Source organism: Rhinopithecus roxellana, chromosome 14, assembly GCF_007565055.1.
Source record: "Rhinopithecus roxellana isolate Shanxi Qingling chromosome 14, ASM756505v1, whole genome shotgun sequence".
NCBI lineage: Eukaryota > Metazoa > Chordata > Mammalia > Primates > Cercopithecidae > Rhinopithecus > Rhinopithecus roxellana.
In genome coordinates this window covers 57,503,903-57,524,654 of record NC_044562.1, presented here as the reverse complement: position 1 = coordinate 57,524,654, position 20,752 = coordinate 57,503,903, and the positions used below count along the sequence as shown (strand labels likewise).

The 20,752-nt window shown below is 47.8% G+C and overlaps 1 protein-coding gene across 5 annotated transcripts in view; it reads left to right on the top strand.

Annotated features, from left to right (window-relative positions):
• Window positions 1-20,752, top strand: part of PPP1R7 (protein phosphatase 1 regulatory subunit 7) — a 38,191-nt gene that overhangs the window by 7,801 nt on the left and 9,638 nt on the right. For 3 of the 5 annotated variants that reach the window (XM_030916839.1, XM_010377002.2, XM_010377004.2), the window contains 7 exons: window positions 441-496; window positions 1,133-1,198; window positions 1,864-1,994; window positions 2,993-3,155; window positions 5,417-5,533; window positions 9,251-9,355; window positions 12,777-12,863. In XM_030916839.1, the coding sequence (XP_030772699.1) occupies window positions 441-496; window positions 1,133-1,198; window positions 1,864-1,994; window positions 2,993-3,155; window positions 5,417-5,533; window positions 9,251-9,355; window positions 12,777-12,863 (725 nt within the window). Of the gene's footprint in view, window positions 1-440; window positions 497-1,132; window positions 1,199-1,863; window positions 1,995-2,992; window positions 3,156-5,416; window positions 5,534-9,250; window positions 9,356-10,047; window positions 10,178-12,776; window positions 12,864-20,752 lie in introns of those variants that run through there. The other 2 variants (XM_010377006.1, XM_010377005.1) reach the window with 1 other exon arrangement.

The following is a 20,752-nucleotide window of genomic DNA, read 5'->3' as shown; positions in this document are numbered from 1 at the left end:
GCCTGGTTTATTGCCACAACCAAACGGAGAAAAGCTACGTAGGAGGCAGGCTGCCAGTTCTGCGGCTCTAGGAGTCACAGAAAGGCAGTAGTGCTGCCCTGCTCACCTGCACTCAGCTGCTTCCTCCCCTCCTTCCCACTAACAGCTTCAAAACACATTTCCCTTCTCAGGAAGTTCAGAGGCACAGATGGATGTTTGGAGACCTTTGCCAATATCTGAATTCAGGGAATTCAAAATGCTTAAAACATCACTATTGTTGGAACAGGGTTCAACCTTGCCACATTCTCCAGGTCCTCAGCAAACCTTCCCATTGGTTCCTCCTCAGGATTTGAACTGGATCTGGGCACCAAACAGCCCCAGACCTCGGCCAGAAGCAGCTCTTCACCAATGCCTCCTGTTAATGGGGTTCTGAACAAACCTCTTTTTCTAATGTTTTTCAGAAGAACATGAGCTGCCTGTGGACATGGAAACCATCAACCTGGACAGAGATGCAGAGGTAATGCCGCCTGCTCAGCCCAGCCTGGGGCATGGTGATGGACCACCCTGTCAGGTTATCTTGTATGAGATTAGTAAGTTACTTCCCTAAAGAGGTTGCCTAAGCCTCCCTTGGTTGGATCAGAGTCCTGTGTTCATGTTGTTTTTCTTACCAGTGATTGTTACCCCATGTCTATTTGGTCCTTGAGGATTGTGTGGCAGATGGGATGCCTTTGACTCATACATTCTCTGGGTCTGATGATTACATTATACGTGAGGGTCCCAATAGCCGCAGGCTGTGTATGACTGGCCTGGCCACTGGGCCTCCTGAGCCCACAGCGTGTCTCTGAAGGTGATGGGATGGGGTGCATATCCTCAGAGCCGGAGCTTATGTTTGTGCATACAGGATCTAGGGAATGAGAAAAAGATGTCATGTACCAATCATTTTAAGGGCCAGTTTTACATAAAACTAAGTCATCACTAAACTAAAGAGCCCCCGCAGCACGCCTTGTCACCGACACCTGTCTGCTGCAGACCCACCTGGCACTGCCTCCCCCGCTGCTGCCCACTCCCAGGCCTCCTCTGATGGCTCCTCTTCTAGGACACAGGTCTGCAGCCCCTTTGCTGTAGCCGAGTATAGATTTCCGCTTTGTTTCAGGATGTCGATTTGAATCACTGTCGCATTGGGAAGATTGAAGGATTTGAGGTGCTGAAGAAAGTGAAGGTGAGGGGGACTTTCATGAGGGGACTATGACCCATATCACCCATAGGATGTGGCTAAGTCCAGAATCGAGCCATCAGTCCTAAGTTGTGGTCTTTGGCCCAGCCTGTGGGAGGCGTGGCTGCCTCTACCTTGTAGCAGGCCTTTACTGGGAGAACAGCAAGTGTGAGACAGCAGTTGAGGGACTTGAGGCACAGCCCTGGGGCTGGCTCTCCTGAGCTCAGGCGGCCAGTGACCTGTGACTCTGGCCTGCCTCAGTTCTGTGCCTGTGTTCAATTAGGCACTCAGTGAATTTTATGGTCCTCCGTGCATCTCATTTGAATTTGTTTCTCAAAATTGAGCCCACCATAGGTTCTTATGTTCTGCCAGGAAGTGGCAAACACCCGTACCCCAGGCCAACGCCTCCCTCCTCAACTAGGCCTGCTTGGTGGGAGGCCTGCCTCCTGCCTCCTTTTGGGTTCCTGCCCATCCTCAGGTGTGTTGAGGAATTCTAGCGTAGTGCCCTTGCCCACCTACCTCTCAAAGGTCAGCACCTTTCTGGGAAACAGCAGGAGAATGAAGACATGTCCTTCCACCGGAAAGGCCTGTCCTGTGTCCTCCAGGACCAGCTGAGGCCTTCTCGTGGCCTCCCCTGTGCCTGTGTCAATTGTCCTTTTCCCATCCCCCAGACTCTCTGCCTCCGCCAAAATTTAATTAAATGCATTGAGAATCTGGAGGAGCTACAGAGTCTTCGAGAGCTGGATCTTTACGACAACCAGATCAAGAAGATTGAGAATCTGGAGGCGCTAACAGAGCTGGAGTGAGTCATGAGACCCACAGGAGAACAGCATGGTGGGGAGGCCACTGGGTGGGGGGTGTCCAGTCTCTCCAGAGCCAACCTCCTGCTGGCTCTTAGCCCTTGAGAGGCTGCCTCTGCCACAGGGTCCTGCCCTGCCTCTGAATCCCAAGTCTCTGCCTGCTATGTTCAGGGCTCCAGGAGGCCACATTGGCTTCATGCATGTCTTCGGCTTCCTGGACAATCCTGACTTGCAAAGTAAACCTTTGATGGGAAGGCTGCAGTGGGGACTTCTGGAAAAGCCTCCATTCAGGGGATACTGAGATTGGTAGAGGGGAAAGTTAATCCAGAATTTCCTCTTGCCTTTTGAATACTCTTTTTTTAAATTTAAAAAAAAAAACAAAGTGACATTTCCAAGTTAAGGAGTCAGGTCCTACACCAGGTGCAGTGGTGCATACCTGTAATCTCAGTGCTTTGGGAGGTCAAATTGGGAGGATCACTTGAGCCCAGAAGTTCAAGATAGCCTGGGCAACATAACAAGACCCTGTCTACAAAAATTAAAATTAAAAAAGAAGAAGCCAGGTCCTAGTTGTAACTTTACCTGGATTTCTGCCCTTTGTTGCTTATTCATTTTTGCTTGTTTTGTTTCTAATTCGGTACTTCTCAGGCCCCTTCTGTGTGCAGAGCCTGGTGCAAGGTCCTGTCATGGGCACAGGTGTGAATGAAACAGTTTCGGCCTCAAATACCATGCTGGGAGCCAGGGCGTCAGGGGCCTGTAGGATGCCTCTGGCTTGCTCCGGGCTCCTGGGCAGCCTCCAAATCCTTCATGACAGCATCAGTGTGAGCCAGGCGGCAGCAGGGGCACAGACCGCACCCCCTGCCCCACCCCACCCTGCCCTGCCCCGCCCCACAGTGACTGCAGACCCCTAATGGGGATGCTACCTTTAGGGTGGTTGAATTGTGAGTTCTCTGCAACCTATGCTCATGTGATTTTTTTTTAAAACTGTTCTGGTTGTTCTCAGGATTCTAGATATTTCTTTTAATCTGCTGAGAAACATCGAAGGGGTTGACAAGTTGACACGACTGAAAAAACTCTTCTTGGTCAACAATAAAATCAGTAAAATTGAGAACTTAAGCAACTTACATCAACTACAGATGCTAGAGCTGGGATCTAACCGCATCCGGGTAGGTGCAGACAGCCCTGACTAGTATATTCAGGGAGAGGCAGCTGGCAGGTTGTGTGCGGACTCAGTGGGTGTATGTAGAATGCATAGTGAGTATGCATTTCTTATGATGCTGTGATTTTTTTCATGAACAAGGAAATTTTTTTTTTTTTTAAAGAAAAAATGCTAACTGGAAGTCAGTATCAGTAAGTCCTAAGTGGTCTAGCCTTTCTTCTGCACATAGATTTCAGTTGCTCTTCATCCAAATCATGACCCTAAATCACACCATTCCCAGTTACGTTCTGCCTGAGATGAACCAGCCGACCTGAATGCCTTGCTCTTGGACTTACTCGTGGTAATCTTCTCTGGCATGCTTCTTTGAGATGAAAGTTTCCCAAGCCCAGCAAAGTGGTCACTTGAAGTGAACTGATGTACATACCAGGGGCTTTAGAAAGCCTCTTGATGCTGACACACTCCCAAAGGCAGTGCTGAGTGGGGCCTTCCTCATGGATGGCTTAATACTCCTGGGACACAGTCCCCAGCAAGATTAGATCTGTTCTCAGGTTCCATTTGACCTTGAAAACGTGGGACAGAATGGAAATAAAAGACTTTGGAAAAGTGATCTGGTGTTCCACAGAAGCAGGATCAAGTCTTCACCAGCTGACTCATAACCACCGTCATGTGCTGGAGGGGAATGCGGGAGGGCGTCCCAGGAAGACTGACATTGAAGGTGGATCTGCCAGGCAGAGAGTGGGGAGGGTTCCCGTGGGCAGGGAGGAGGACTCTGTCAGCCAGAAGAGCATTCAAGCCCCATGCCTGGCTCCTAATCAGGGTCATGGCACAGAGCCTATGCTTCCCCCGGCCTTGCTTAGTGGCTTTGGCAGGTGTTTCTGAGCACATTCGACCCTGCCCCATGTTCAAAATGCCCCTCTGTTTGGCTTCTGAAAGTATTACAGCATGCTATGTCTGTCCTGGGCCCTTGAGAGCTTGGACAGGATACAAACCAAGGGAAGGTGGTTTTGGCAAGAGTCTCTTGACAGTTATTGTTAGAGATCTCATGGCCACAAATAGCAAAGCAGCACATTTAAAACTAGAGAGCAGCCCAGATGTCCGCACTTTACCAAGTGTCTGACTGTGGAACTTTCTAGGGGAACAGTGGCTCATCACAAATTAATGCAGACTACAGCTGGTGAGGATGCCCCCGCCCCACCAAGTCCTGCAGTGGTGTGTGGATTAGCATACCATCTTCCATCCTGGAGTCCCCTCCTGGTTAGCAAGCACCTCATCTGGTTCTTTTGTGTCTGCTGAAATATTTAAAGAATGACTTGTTCTGAGAGAGAGTGAACTGACAGAGGAGGGAAACTGAAGTCCAATCAATAAACAGTCATTAAACATCCTGTTGTAGGCAAGTCACCATGGGGAGATCAGACGGCAGCATGGTCATTGCCTCTGGAGGTTTATGGTTGAATAGAGGAGCACATGATCACAGCAAGGAAGAGTGCTGTAGGCGGGTGTGGAAACTGGGCAAGAGGAGCAGAGTGCTGTAGTGTGAGGGCCCCCCAGGAATCCTAAGTGAGGGTCCCAGGATTTCAAAGACTTAAGGTCAGAGTGCCCCATACCTCACTTCTGTAGAGACTGAGGCTCTTCGGAGGACCTTCTTTTTTTTTTTTTTTTTTTTTTTTTTTGAGACGGAGTCTCGTGCTGTTGCCCAGGCTGGAGTGCAGTGGCTCAGTCTTGGCTCACTGCAAGCTCTGCCTCTCAGGTTCACGCCGTTCTCCTGCCTCAGCCTCCTGAGTAGCTAGAACTACAGGCACCCGCCGCCATGTCCAGCTAATTTCTTTGTATTTTTAGTAGAGACGGGATTTCGCTGTGTTAGCCAGGACGGTCTCAATCTCCTGACCTTGTGATCTGCCCGCCTTAGCCTCCCAAAGTGCTGGGATTACAGGTGTGAGCCACCGCGCCCAGCGGGAGGACATTTTAATGTGTCAGCTCACAAGTTTAGAACTGGAAGGGACTTGGGAATCTGCTGGTCCCTGGGTTCCGAGACTGTTCCTCAGCACCCCAGAAAATCTGAGGGCTGGAAGTGAGCTCAAGACAGTCTTGGACTCGCCGCTCTTGTGTTCTGCCTTCAAGTAGGGTTTCCCTGCAGGTCTTAGCAGATACATCACTAGCCCCACGTCACAGAACTGAAGCCCTGACAGCTCTGCCCCAGTCCAGTCACCTGCTGGCTGCCTGGCGCAGCCGTCAACTGCAGTACTCATTGCTGTTCTGTCTTTTCCACAGGCAATTGAAAATATTGACACCTTAACCAACCTGGAGAGTTTGTTTTTGGGGAAAAACAAAATTACTAAACTTCAGAACCTGGATGCGCTCACCAACCTGACAGTCCTCAGTATGCAGGTACAGAGCTTCCTGAGCCGCCCGTCCCTGCAAGCCCTGGCAGGGCCAGTGCTGCTGAACACAACCTGAGTTTTTATCCTTCACAATTGGCACTTTGTTTCACTCTTAGTAAACAATTGAAACATGAGATGTCACAGACTTTATACATACTTGTGCCAAGCAAAAACTTGATTCTCTTTTTAATTTATTTATTTCACTTTTTTAGAGACAGCGTCTTTATCTGTCACTCAGGCTGCAGTGCAGTGGTGCTATCATAGCTCACTGCAGCCTCCAACTCCTGGGCTCAAGCCAACCTCCCACCTCAGCCTGCCAAGTTGGTAGGACTACAGGCATGCACCAGCACCTTCAGCTACTATTTTGTCGAGGGGGTGGGGCATGGAAGAGATGAGGTCTCACTGTGTTGCCTAGGCTGGTCTTGAAGTCTTGACCTCAAGTAATCTTCCTGCCTTGGCCACCCAAAATGCTGGGTTTATAAGCATGAGCCATCACTCCTGGCCTTTTTTTTTTTCTTCTGGAGACAAGGTCTCACTCTCTCATCCAGGCAGGAGTGCACTGACAAGTACATTCATAGCTCACTATAACCTCACACTCCTGGGCTCAAGTAATCCTCCCTCCTCAGCCTGCCAAGTAGCTGGGACTACAGGTACACACCACCATGCCTGGCTAATTTTTGTATTTTATGTAGAGAAGCGGTTTCCGCATGTTGCCCAGGGTGGTCTTGAACTCCTGGACTCAAGCGAACCTCCTGCCTTGGCCTCCCCACAAATTTCATTCTTAAGTGCTGTGTTTTTGATTTTTTCCACCCGCTGCCCCAGTAGCAGTCCTAGATGGTTTTTAGCCAAAGAGGACTTCTTCAGAAGGTGGAGCTTATTCTAAATTCTAAAGTGTTTGGCTCAGTGGTAGAAAAAATTCCTTCCATTACACAGAGAATATCAGCCCTGTTAGACTTCTGCATTTGGGAGTTGATAAGCACTTGAGTATGCCTAGGCTCCTGTTTACCTTTTGTGTTGGAAGCAGATTAGCAGCATTAGACCCTTGAAGTGAGCTGGAACAGAGTGCTCTGGGGTCAAGGCCCAGTGTGGTTAGTTGATCCCGTTGATTGACACTGAGGGGCATATGAAAACCACTCTTAACCCTTGGTGAAGCAGAAGTTTGTCAGGCTTCTTTTTTTTTTTTTTTTTTTGAGACGGAGTCTCACTCTGTCGCCCGGGCTGGAGTGCAGTGGCCGGATCTCAGCTCACTGCAAGCTCCGCCTCGCGGGTTTACGCCATTCTCCTGCCTCAGCCTCCCGAATAGCTGGGACTACAGGCACCCGCCACCTCGCCTGGCTAGTTTTTTGTATTTTTTAGTAGAGACGGGGTTTCACCATGTTAGCCAGGATGGTCTCGATCTCCTGACCTCGTGATCCGCCTGTCTTGGCCTCCCAAAGTGCTGGGATTACAGGCTTGAGCCACCGCGCCCAGCCTTGTCAGGCTTCTTTAAGAAAGTTCTTGGCCTGGTGCAGTGGCTCACACCTGTAATCCCAGCACTTTGGGAGGTCGAGACAGTCAGATCACCTGAGCCCAGGAGTTCAAGATCAGCCTGGGCAATATAGTGAGAGCTCATCTCTAAAAAACTTAAAAATATAAAAAAGAGTTCTTAGGCTGGGTGTGGTGGCTCATGCTTGTAATCCCAGCCCTTTGAGAGGCCAAGGCGGGCAGTTCATTTAAGGTCAGGAGTTCGAGACCAGCCTGGCCAATGTGGTGAAACCTCATCTCTACTGAAAATACAAAAATTAGCCAGGCATGGTGGCAGGCGCCTGTAATCCCAGCTACTCAAGAGGATGAGGCAGGAGAAGTGCTTGAATCCAGAAGGAGGAGGTTGCAATGAACCAAGGTAGGTCCACTGTACTCCAGCCTGGCAACAAAGCGAGACTCCATCTCAAACAAACAAAAAAAAAGTATTTAAGTTTAATTTGAGTTGTAGTATGTACTAAAAGAAAGTAGAGGCCGGGCATGGTGGCTCATGCCTGTAATCCCAGCACTCTGGGAGGCCGAGGGAGGTGGATTACTTGAGGTCAATAGTTCAAGACCAGCCTGGCCAACATGGCGAAACCCCCATCTCTACTAAAAATACCAAAATAAATATTAGGTGTGGTGGCAGGCGCCTATAATCCCAGCTACTCAGGAGGCTGAGGCAGGAGAATTGCTTGAACCCAGGAGGCAGAGGTTGCAATAAGCCAAGATTGCACTACTGCACTCCAGACTGGGTGAGAGAGCGAGAGTCCATCTCAAAAAAAAAAAAAGAAATAGGAAATTATAATCAATTTACTTTAAAATATTCAGGAATTTTTACACTTTAAAATTATTAGGCCGGGCGCGGTGGCTCAAGCCTGTAATCCCAGCACTTTGGGAGGCCGAGACTGGCGGATCACGAGGTCAGGAGATCGAGACCATCCTGGCTAACACAGTGAAACCCCATCTCTACTAAAAAAAAAATGCAGGCCGGGTGCGGTGGCTTGAGCCTGTAATCCCAGCACTTTGGGAGGCCGAGATGGGCGGATCACGAGGTCAGGAGATCGAGACCATCCTGGCTAACACGGTGAAACCCCGTCTCTACTAAAAAATACAAAAAACTAGCCAGGCGAGGTGGCGGGCGCCTGTAGTCCCAGCTATTTGGGAGGCTGAGGCAGGAGAATGGCGTAAACCCGCGAGGCAGAGCTTGCAGTGAGTCGAGATCCGGCCACTGCACTCCAGCCTGGGCGACAGAGCGAGATTCCGTCTCAAAAAAAAAAAATAATTATTAAATCAGGTAAACCTTCACCAAGTGTATCTTTTAACAATGAGTTCATTTTTTGTTTGTTTGTTGTTTCTTTTTTTTTTTTTTAATTTAAGTGGAGTTTTGCTCTTGTTGCCCAGGCTGGAGTGCAGTGGTGCAGTCTCAGCTCACTGCAACCTCAGCCTCCTGGGTTCAAGTGATTCTCCTGCCTCAGCCTCCCAAGGAGCTGGGATTACAGGTGTGCACTACCACGCCTAGCTAATTTTTTGTATTTTTAGTAGAAACTGATTTCACCATGTTGGCCAGGCTGGTCTCAAACTCCTGACCTCAGGTGATCCTCCTGCCTTGGCCTTCCAAAGTGCTGGGATTATGGGTGAGAGCCACTGCACCTGGCCTAACAATGAGTTCTTTATATAAAAAACATGTAATTCCCATGCATGAATTTTAGCTCAGTACAGCAGGCTCAAAATTTTGATCCTCTTTTTCTCTCTACATGAGTCCCATTCTAGCATGTTTGTTTTGTTTTGTTTTGTTTTGTTTTTTGAGATGGAGTCTCACTCTGTCGCCCAGGCTGGAGTGCAGTGGTACGATCTTGGCTCACTGCAAGCTCCACCTCCCGGGTTCACACCATTCTCCTGCCTCAGCCTCCCGAGTAGCTGGGACTATAGGCACCCGCCAGCACACCTGGCTAATTTTTTGTATTTTTAGTAGAGACAGGATTTCACCATGTTAGCCAGGATGGTCTCGATCACCTGACCTCGTGATACCGCCCACCTTGGCCTCCCAAAGTGCTGGAATTACAGGCATGAGCCACCACGCCCGGCCCCATTCTAGCATGTTTTAAGTGAAATGCTCTATTCTTAGAATTCTTCAAGATAACACAAAACCTTATTTCCTAAAAGCCGTTTCATTTTGTACCCTCTGTATTGTTCTGACAGCTGTGTGCTCTCCCTCTTGCAGAGCAACCGGCTGACCAAGATCGAGGGTCTGCAGAACCTGGTGAACCTGCGGGAGCTGTACCTTAGCCACAATGGCATCGAGGTCATCGAGGGCCTGGAGAACAATGTAAGACACCCACTGTCTGTCTGGGGCTGTGTGGGCGGTGGGCACCAGGTGGGCAGGCACCTGGCCAGCCAGCACACACTGGCCTCTTGGGCCAGTGTCAGGAAGATGCCCTGCCTCTGGAGGTTTATCGGAAAGACCTTCCCATCCTAAAAACTGGGGGACCCCTCCTCACACTGAAAAGTGCAGGAGCTGTGTGTGCCTGTCGGCCCTCTGCCCTGAGTGTGCCTTGAAGGGCTGACGCTTTATGTGGAATTTCAGCACAGGCTTCCATAGGCTCCCTCAGTGGGGCAGCATCCACTGCACACCCACCGTCACTGTAGGCATTTTGCAGGATTTGAAAACAACAAACCCAACCTGCTCATGAAGGGCTCTGTACGAGGGTGACTGGCACTCCTCTAGGCCACTGACCTTCTGCCCATCGCCCCACTGGCCTCAGCCCCTACTTTCCAGCCCACAGAGAGCACAGGACCACCTCTCAGTCCCAGCCCCCACTTTCCAGCCCACAGAGAGCACAGGACCACCTCTCAGTCCCAGCCCCCACTTTCCAGCCCACAGAGAGCACAGGACCACCTCTCAATCCCAGCCCCCTCCTCCTCTTACAGTATGAACAGCTTCCTCCTCCCCCATTCCGCACTGCCTGCTGTCTACACCTGTCCATGCTCCTCCCACCCTCCCCGGCCCTTCTCACTCAGGTGCAGGACAGCCTCACATACTGAGTGGAAGTGTGCTCACAGAGCCCCCACCCTCCTCAGCTGCCTCCAGCTCACCCTACTCTGCCCCAGTGCAGTGTTCAAGACAAATAAAAGACTTTTTCTCATTCAATTTTACTTGTTTTTTTCTGTTTTGTTAAATTGCCATCAAATATAACGAGATTGGTCTGTAAACATAGTGTTTCAATCTCATTAGGCCTTTGTGCCTCAACCCCAGGGCCTGGTTGGCGTCAGTAAATTTCACCAACACCTGAATAAAATTTTGGAAAAATTCAAATTTGCCTGTGGAAAGTTTAGTCACCTTCCTTTGACTTTGCACTGAAATTAAAAGTTTATAAAACTAGCATGCAAACCAAGTGTTCACCTGTGTGGTTTAGAGACATGCCTGCAGTAGAATGGCGCTGAGGACTGTGTGGCAGGGGCTGGGGTTGGGGCTGGGCGGGATGCGCAGCAGGGAGCCCATGCTCAAGGGAGCCCTGGTGCCCTCCTACACCCTGGCCTCCCCGAGCCGAGGCCCCGCAGTCTCCACCAAGCGTCCACCGGGAGACAGACAATCTGCAGCACAGTTCAAATAAGCAGCCAGTCCCAGGAAAACTGGAAAGAAGTGTAATTCAGAATTTGACCAGTGGAAGTGCTACACTGTGATCTTGGTTAAACACCAGATTATTCTTGGGCCTTTGAAACAACAGAAAAAAAAAAAAAACAATTGTTGTATTAAAGGTAATTACGTTATTGTAATCTTCATCATGATCAAATGTAACAGTCTTTCCTCTGCCATTTTTTTCAACTAAAGATTAGACAAATATTTTCTCCTAAGTTTTGTTTCTTAATTTATCTGGAATTTATTTTTATGGTGGGAAAGCAAATGTAGTTTTGTCCCAGATGGGAATTTAGATGATGCCCCCACCCCAGGGTCTCGTGACTCCTGTCTTGTTCTGCAGTGTCTCCTCCAGCTCGGGGCTCTCCCGTTGGTCTAGAATATGTTTGCAGTGGTCCCTGACAGGTGTAGTTTCTGTGGCGTTGTGTCATGCCCTTTGGTGTGCCTGCTCTCCTCACCCTGTTCCATTCTTTTTTTCTATTTCTTAAGCAGTTCTTACTAGTTTCCTTTGGATGAGTTTTCACAACATTGTCCAACTCCCCTAGAAAAACATAAAATAGTGTTGAGTGCATACCTGGATCCCTGAGCTCAGAGGTGAGGGACCGGTTCTGACAGCCGGAGCCCACCACCAACTCTGCCCCTCGTGCTGAGCCTTGGTACTTGGACCTCACGAGGCTCAAATCCTGCGTGTGTTCCAGGCCACTTTGATTTTGCCAGTTTCTGGGCTTGCATACCAGATGACCATGAGCATTTCAGAACAGTGCAGAGTGTGGGGGAGAGCTGCTATCTGTGCTAGAGAGGCCTGTTCCAGCCCCACCACCAGGCAGTGTTTTGTTGGATTGCCCACAGTCGCGTCTTCTGCAACATTTTCCTGCAGTCCTTTTGCTCTGAACCCGCCTAACTGAGCTCCTCCCTCGCACACTGTGGAGCCTGATACTCTGTGAGCAGACCTGACCAGGGCACCAAGATGGGATGGTTTGAAGGCACCTCCTAGGTAGCATGCCACGCATAGCCTGCTGGAGAGTGGCATCAGACTTGACATGCACAGCTGGTGCCAGCTGGGACACTGGGTGCCAAGGCAGCAAGGGTGACACAGCCAGAGAAGCTCCCAGGCCACAGCCATAGTGCTTTCGAATTGGGCAAGCTACTGGCTGGGTACGTTTCAGGGGAGATGCGGGGAGGAGTGTCTGCTTTTGAGACATTTTTTAACTTTCCCTTAAAACTTGGAAGGCTTTGGAATTGGAATACCAAAAATGCAGTAGAAAAGCAAGGAAGGGACTAGGAGGGAGCAGAGCGTGAGGGCAGAGAAGGGAATGAACTTCGTCAGAGGTTCTCGGACAGCTTGTAAACATTTTCCTTTTGATGAAAAACAAAAGTATTACCCAGGCTTAGATAATGTATATTGGAAAGTGAGTAACTGATGTGCATTTTCAGAGTAAAAGATCCTAAAAACACACTCTTGTCTCCCAGTGGGGGCACACACCCTGCAGCAGGTGCTCAGCAGGCCCAGCACCCAGTCCTCAGCACCCAGTCCTCAGCACGGGTCCTTTCTCTGCACTCATGCTCCTGGCAGCCTCTTCCGAGACAAGAGTTTAGGCTTGGGATCCGAGAGTCCTGCATCTCCCACTGCTACTATGCACCTAGGCAGATTCTTAGCCCCACTGAGCCCCAAGTTCCTCATCCCTAAATGAAGGGAGGAACTTTGTTTTGAAGATTACTTGGTTGTACATTTCCTTGTGATGAGCACTAAGTAAATGTAACTACAATTGTCAGCCTTTCTTCAGAGCGTCAGGGGGTTACTTGGTTCTTCCTGGGACCATCAGTCTCACTAGGGGCCTCAGTGGACAGGGATCTGGGAGCACTGGGCTTGGAGTCTGACACAGTCTCAAATCCCAGCGATCAGGAGGTAGCTGGGCAGGCTCTGATGGAAACACTGTCCCAGGGAGGCTGCAGGAAGCAGGCAGGTCTCGCCACCCTCCATAGCATGCCCTTATCCTGTGACGGCAGAGAGAGTAGTGCACCTGCAGCCCTAAGGTCACTTGACACTGCCTATGTGGTCATGCAAATCACTGTTGATCAGAGGTAATCCAGGAAACATTTTATTTCCTTTTAGAACAAACTCACGATGTTGGACATTGCATCAAATAGAATCAAAAAGATTGAAAATATCAGCCATCTAACAGAGCTGCAAGAGTTCTGGGTAAGTTTAGTATACGCTGGGGTTGATGACACTTTGACTAAGCTGGTCTCACTGATTAAAATGTCGTATGAGTGAATACGAGAATCTCCTGTAAGCATTCCTGCTGAGTGACTCCGTCCCGCCATGAGGTTTGGGGTGGGCGCCTTTGTAGACTTGTGTTGGGTGTTGTCTGTGCTCCTCAGAGCATGAGCCACAGATCAGCAGCCTTGACATAGCTTGTAAGAAATGCAAAATCCTGGGCCCCACCATAGCCCAGATGCAAAATAGGTCAAAATCTTTGCTTTACAAGATTCAAGGTGATTGCAGTACACACAGAGGTTGGAGAAGCCTTGATCTAGGTATGGGTAGAACCTAAAATTGTCGTTTGACCAGATGGTTTCCAAACCTCAGCAGAGAGGCAGACACATTCCCTGCAGCTATATTCCAGCACAACAAAAGGAAATGTTGGATGGGTTTCTGCAGTTAGTCATCTTGGAATTTGCCTTGTATTTGTCTCGTCACAGGTATGGTTTCAGGAGTAGTGTTGTGGTGTTAGCAGGAAGAGAAACAGTATAATAAGTTTTTGCACTTCCTCTAAAGGGGTTGGGAAATGATCCCCGAGCTGAAGTCTTCAGTGTTAGGATTCCCTTGGAGAATTCTCCTAAGGCTTATTGCCTTTCCCCTAGCATGTGGCCTCTGCAGAGATTATGGCACAGGTGTCACCCTGTGATGCTGTGAATGTAGTAGTGTCGTCAGATACATTCAGTCTAATCCAGGATTCATGCGGAGTGTAAGGCATCATTCTTCCTTGTCTCCCCTCTAGCTGTGCTGCTGACCCTGCTTATGCCCTGTGCGTTCTCCCTTCCCCATCTTAAAAGGTCATCCAAGTTTCCCTAGAACACAGGTGGCCTGCTGCAAATGTTCCTTGCCCCTTATTGGTGGCCCTGGGTCTTGAGTAGTGTCGTGATGTGATACCAGAGCATGTCTGGGAAGATGCGAGCCAGAATTTGGCAGGTGATAAAGATGTCCCAGGCCAGGGGGAGCCTCAGTGAGTCCAGGTGGGTCTGTGTGCAGCCCACCCTTGAAGGAAGGTGTGGCTGGTGGGAGGCTGGTTGGATCAGCGCATAAGGAGCTGGCAAAGAAGCCAGGGAACCACACAAAGAAAGCAAACAACAGGAATAAGGAGCCCAGAGACAGAGCACCTAGTAATAGGGAAAGGGCGCCTGGCAAAAAATTAGGGGGAAGATTTGGCAAACGAACTGATACGGAAGCAATGTTCCTGAAGCTTCTGGTTCCTTCTGCATGCCCTGCCGAGGAAAAGAGCATGGGGCACACAGTACTGAGACCACAGGCGGGGCCAACCCGGGCACCACAGCTGGCAGGGAGGTGGGCAGGCTGGTGATCAATCACTAGGGGCCAGATAGTGCCTGACCCTGTAACACAGAAGAATCCTGTTCCTTAGACCACCAAAAATAGTAAAAAAAGAAAAAAAAGAAAAAATAGCCAGAATTTGCACAGCGCTTTATAGTGTCCATACCTCTCCATTCTGATCCAATTATCACAGCAATCATGTGAATAAGATCATATTACCCCTTTTTACAGGTAAAGAATTGCGGCCGGGCGCGGTGGCTCAAGCCTGTAATCCCAGCGCTTTGGGAGGCCGAGACGGGCGGATCACGAGGTCAGAAGATCGAGACCATCCTGGCTAACATGGTGAAACCCCGTCTCTACTAAAAAATACAAAAAACTAGCCGGGTGAGGTGGCGGGCGCCTGTAGTCCCAGCTACTCGGGAGGCTGAGGCAGGAGAACGGCGTAAACCCGGGAGGCGGAGCTTGCAGTGAGCTGAGATCCGGCCACTGCACTCCAGCCCGGGCGACAGAGCGAGACTCCGTCTCAAAAAAAAAAAAAAAAAAAAAAGAATTGCATTCCAGGAAGGAAAGCTGCAAACCAGGAACTCTCAAACTCAGTTCCGTGCTCATATCACATTTGAGATGCACATCATTAGTCTCTAAGGCAGAAATGGAAAACCAGTCTTAAAGTTTCTGACAACCCAAATACTATGTTTGTTGATTTTTCTGCCTACTTGTTCCGATTACTGAGAGGAGAATGTTGAAACCTTCCAATTATAATTGGCAGTGGATCCATTTCTCCTTTCAGTTCTATCAGTTTTTGTTTCTTGTATTTTGAAAGTCTGTTTTCAGGTGCATACATATTTAGGATTGAGGATTTCTTGATGAATTGATCCATTTATCATGTGAAATGTTCTTCTTTATTGCTGTCCTCTTTATCCTTGTCCTGTAAGTATATCTTGTCTGTTATTAACATAGCCACTTCATCTGTCTTATGATTAGCGCTCTCATGGAATCTTTCTCCATCCATTTACTCTTAACCTGTGCCTTTATCATTAAAATGTGTTTTTTGTAAAAAGTATATAACTAGGTCTTGCTTTCTTGTCCAGTCTGACAATCTCTGCCTTTAAGTGGTGTGTTTAGACTGCTTACATTTAATATAATTACATTTAATTACATTTTGTGTAATGGTTGAGTTTAAGTCTATCATCTTCGTATTTGTTTTTTATTTGTCTCATCTATTCTTTGTTTACTCTTTCCTGCCTACTTTTTGGATTGAGATTTTTTTTTTAATTTTTGGCAGTCTATTTTAACTATATTATTGGCTTATTTGCTATACCTCTGTACTAGTGTTTTCTTGTTGATTGTTTGGAGGGAGGGTTGTTTTAGTGATTAGAATTTAAAAATGGATTTTTAATTTATCACCATCTGTATATTTTACATTTAAGTATCTTATGATCCCCATGATACCTTATCTTTTAAAGAAATTTAAAAATGGCCAGGCACAGTGGCTCGTGCCTGTAATTCTAGCACTTTGGGAGGCCGAGGTGGGTGGATCACCTGAGATCAGGACTTTGAGACCAGCCTGGCCAACATGGTCTGTCTCGACTAAAAATATAAAACTTAGCTGGGCACAGTGGCACATGCTGTAGTCCCAGCTACTCAGAGGCTGAGGCAGGACCATCACTTGAACCCAGGAAGTGGAGATTGCAGTGAGCCAAGATCGCGCCACTGCACTCCAGCCTGGGCAAAAAAGCGAAACTCCATCTCAAAAAAAAAGAAAAGAAATTTAAAAACAAGAAAATTCACTTATTTTACCATTTCTGGCATTGTTGATTCTTTTGTGTGGGTCTCAGTTTCCACTTGGTATTTCCCTTCCACCTGAAGAATTCTGTTTTTTTGTCATTGTGTATTCTGCAGTAAACCAATTGTTCAGCTTTTATTTGTTTGAAAAATCTATTTAATTTGCCTACATTTTTGAAGTTTAATATTATGGATACGCAATTCTAGCTTGACAGGTTTTTTTTTTCCTTTTTAAGCACATTAAATACTTTGTTCCTTCATCCTCTGGTTTGCATTCTTTCTCCTTTATAAAATTTTTATTCTTTTAAAAATAATTTTTAAAAATAGAGATGGGGCCGGACGTGGTGGCTCGTGCCTGTAATCCCAGCACTTTGGAAGGCTGAGGCAGGTGGATCACCTTAGGTCAGGAGTTTGAGACCAACCTGACTAACATGACGAAACCCTGTCTCAACTAAAAATACAAAAATTAGCTGGGTATGGTGGCACATGCCTGTAGTCCCAGCTACGGGGGAGGCTGAGACAGGAGAATCACTTGAATCCAGGAGGCAGAGGTTGCCGGGAGCCAGGATCGTGCCACTGTAGTCCAGCCTGGGCAACAGAGCAACACTCTGTCTCAAAAAAAAAAAAAAAAAGGCGGGATCTTGCCATGTTGCCCAGGCTGGTCTCAAACTCCTGGGCTCAGACAGTCCTCCTGCCTCAGACTCTTAAAGGGCTGAGAGTACAGTTGTGATCTACCACACACGGCCCTGGTTTGCATTATTTCTAACAAGTCAGCAGTCATTTTTATCATCTTTTTTCTTCTGGCTGCTTTTTAAATGGTCTTTTTAATCATTCTTACTTTGTTTTGTTTTTTGCAACTTGAATAGAATGTGCCATGGTGTAGTTTATTGTCTTTGATGTGTTAGCGTTCACTGGATCTGTGAATTTATGGTTTTCATCAAATGTGGAAAGCTTCTGGAAATTATTTTCTCTGAAACTGTTTCTGCCCCTGCTCTCCGACCCCAGTTTCTCTCTGAAAACCCAGTTATGCATGTTCCTCTGGTGCTAGGGAGGCCCTGAGGCCATTTCCTCCACCAGTTCCACCCCTTGGGCTTTCATCTTGCTGTGCTTGTTTGTATAATTTCTGTTGTTAAATCTTCAGATCATGATCTTTTCATCTGTAGTATCCTATCTGCTGTTAAGCCCATGTCATGAATTTTTTTTTTCTTTTTTTTTTTTTGAGACGGAGTCTCGCTCTGTCGCCCGGGCTGGAGTGCAGTGGCCGGATCTCAGCTCACTGCAAGCTCCACCTCCCAGGTTTACGTCATTCTCCTGCCTCAGCCTCCCGAGTAGCTGGGACTACAGGCGCCCGCCACCTCGCCCGGCTAGTTTTTTGTATTTTTTTTTTAGTAGAGACGGAGTTTCACCGTGTTAGCCAGGATGGTCTCGATCTCCTGACCTCGTGATCCGGCTGTCTCGGCCTCCCAAAGTGCTGGGATTACAGGCTTGAGCCACCGCGCCCGGCCCCCATGTCATGAATTTTTTATTTCAGATGTTGTATTTTTCTCAACTCTAAAAGAACATTTCGCTGTTTTTTTTGGGTGGGGGGGTAGATTATTTTTCACTCTTCATTAGATTTGTGTTTTCCTTTAAGTCTTTCCTTCTTCACGTCTTGTAATTTTTTATTAGATCCTGGGCTTTATGGTGTTCAATTGTTGAACGTCGAATTTATGTTGCTTTCCTTCAAAACATATTGGACATTTTCTGACAGGCATTTAAGTTACAGCTTGATCCTTTTGAGGCTTTTTTTTTTTTTTTTTTTTTTTTGAGACAGAGTCTCGCTCTGTCACCCAGGCTGGAGTGCAGTGGCCGGATCTCAGCTCACTGCAAGCTCCGCCTCCTGGGTTCACGCCATTCTCCTGCCTCAGCCTCCCGAGTAGCTGGGACTACAGGCGCCTGCCACCTCGCCCGGCTAGTTTTTTGTATTTTTTAGTGGAGACGGGGTTTCATCATGTTAGCCAGGATGGTCTCGATCTCCTGACCTCGTGATCCGCCCGTCTCGGCCTCCCAAAGTGCTGGGATTACAGGCTTGAGCCACCGCGCCCGGCCTTGAGGCTTGTTTTTAAGCTTTATTAGAGTACATCTAAATAGTCTACCCCGTAAGATTAATCTAGCGCTGTTTTGAAGCTGTGGCCCTCCTGGGATCTCTGGTGAAAATCTTGTGTATTTAAGTTCTCTCCACTGTGGTTGGTGGGAACACAAACATGGACCTGCTGTGGGTGAGCTCTGGGCATTCGGCAGCTCGGGGCTCCCTAGTCGTTCTTCCACCAGCCTTTAGCTTTTCACGCTGCCTAGCACAGCTTCATCTTCGGTCCAGGATCCAAGAGGATACCATGTGGATTTCTGGAGGCTTTTTCCCTACATAGCTCACTCCTATCTATACATTCCAGCTCCCTTTGCCTCCCCAAACTACAATCACCATCTCAACTCTGTGTGGCCACCAAGCTCTGCTTGGGTTCCGCCTCCTTGTGGTCCTGAAAGTTCCTCCAGGCAGAAGGCCAGGATGATCACACCGCCCACCTCATTTGTTTCCTGTCTCTCAAGAATCAATGTTCTGTGTTGCCTGTTGTCCAATGTATAAAAACAATTATTTCATATATTCTATCCTATTTTCCTATTTTCTTTTTTTTTCTTTTTTTTGAGATGGAGTCTCGCTCTGTCCCCCAGGCTGGAGTGCAATAGCACTATCTCACTGCAAGCTCCACCTCCCAGGTTCACTGCCTCAGTCTCCTGACTAGCTGGGACTACAGGCACCCGCCACCATGCCCAGCTAATTTTTTGTGTATTTTAATAGAGACGGGGGTTTCACCGTGTTAGCCAGGACAGTTTCGATCTCCTGACCTCATGATCTGCCTGCCTCGGCCTCCCAAAGTGCTGGGATTACAGGCGTGAGCCACTGTGCCCGGCCTATTCTATCCTATTTTCTAGTAGCTTGTGACAAAGGCAGGAGCCCAGCACCAGCTATTATATCATGGCTTGAAACAGAAGTCCTACTTATTTATTTTACTTTTGTCTGTCTCCCACACTGTAGAATATAAACCTCATAAGGGCAGGGAAATTTGTGTTTGGTTTACTTTGTTTTCCCTCCCAATTTCTTTATTGTGGTAAAACATGCATAAAATAAAACTTACCAACTTAACCATGTTTAAGTGCACAGTAAGTGGTATTCAGCACGTTCATAATGGTGCACAGCCATCACCACCATCCATCTCCAGGACTCTTTTCATCTTATAAAACTGAAACTCTGTACCCATTAAAAAATAACTCCCTATTTTCCCCTTCCCAGACCTTGACAATGACTGTTCTACTTTCTGTCTCTATAAATTTGATTATAAACCTCATATCACTGGAATCATGCAGTATTTACTTTTGTGACTGGCTTACTTCACTCAGCATATTGATCTGAAGATTCATCCATTCTATAGCCTGTGTCAGAATTGCCTTTCTTTTTAAGGCCAAATAATATTCTGCTGTATGAATATAGTTTTGTTCACTTTTATCTCACCAGCATCTGGAACAGTGCCTGATACACTTTTTTTGAGACAGGGTCTCATTCTGTCACCCAAGCTAGAATGCAGTAACATGATCATGGCTCACTGAAGCCTTGACCTCCTGAGTTCAAGTGATTCTCCCACCTCAGCCTCCCGAGTAGCTGGGACTGCAGGTGTGCACCATTAAACCTGGCTACATTTGTGGGTTTTTTTTTTTTTTTGAAACGGAGTTTTGCTCTTGTCACCCAGGCTGCAGTGCAATGGCGCAATCTCACAGCAACCTCCACTTCCCATGTTCAAATGATTATCCTGCCTCAGCCTCCTGACTAGCTGGGATTACAGGTGCACGCCACCACGCCTGGCTAATTTTTATATTTTTAGCAGAGACGGGGTTTCACCATGTTGGCCAAGCTGGTCTCAAACTCCTGATCTCAGGTAATCGGCCCACCTCGGCCTCCCAAAGTGCTGGGATTACAGGAGTGAGCTACCACGTCCAGACCATTTTTAAATTTTTTGTAGAGACAAGGTCTCACTGTGGTGTCTAAGCTGGTCTCAAACTCCTGAGCTCAAGCAATCCTCCTTCCTGGGCCTCCCAAAGTGCTGGGATTACAGGTGTGAGCCACCATGCCCAACCAATGCCCAAAACATATTTGAATGAGCAGAAGGAACATAGAAAAGGCTGGCCAACTGGGTGGAGGCCAGCTACAGATAACATTGGAAAATATGTTATCCGCATGTGTCAGATGCAGGGCTAACATTCTTATTAAAAACAGTTCACACAGAGGTACCACTTGAAAACTAGGGGTATTCACAGAGTAAGAAGTAACAGTTGCTTATAAATACGTAAAGCATTTCCTATCTCTTTTTTTTTTTTTTTGGAGACAGAGCTTTGCTCTGTCACCCAGGCTAGAGTGCAAGGGCACCATCTTAGCTCACTGGCTCACTGCGACCCCCACCTCCCGGGTTCAAGCGATTCTCCTGCCTCAGCCTCCTAAGTAGTTTGGATTACAGGTGCCTGCCACCACCACTCCTGGCTAATTTTTGTATTTTTAGTAGAGAGGGGGTTTCGCCATGTTGGCCAGGCTGGTCTCAAACTCCTGGCCTCAAATGATCCGCCTGCCTCGGCTTCCCAGAGTGTTAGGAATACAGGCGTGAACCACCATGTCTGACCATATCTCATTAATTTTTAAAATATACTAAAACAATGAGATATACAGTGTTATCTGT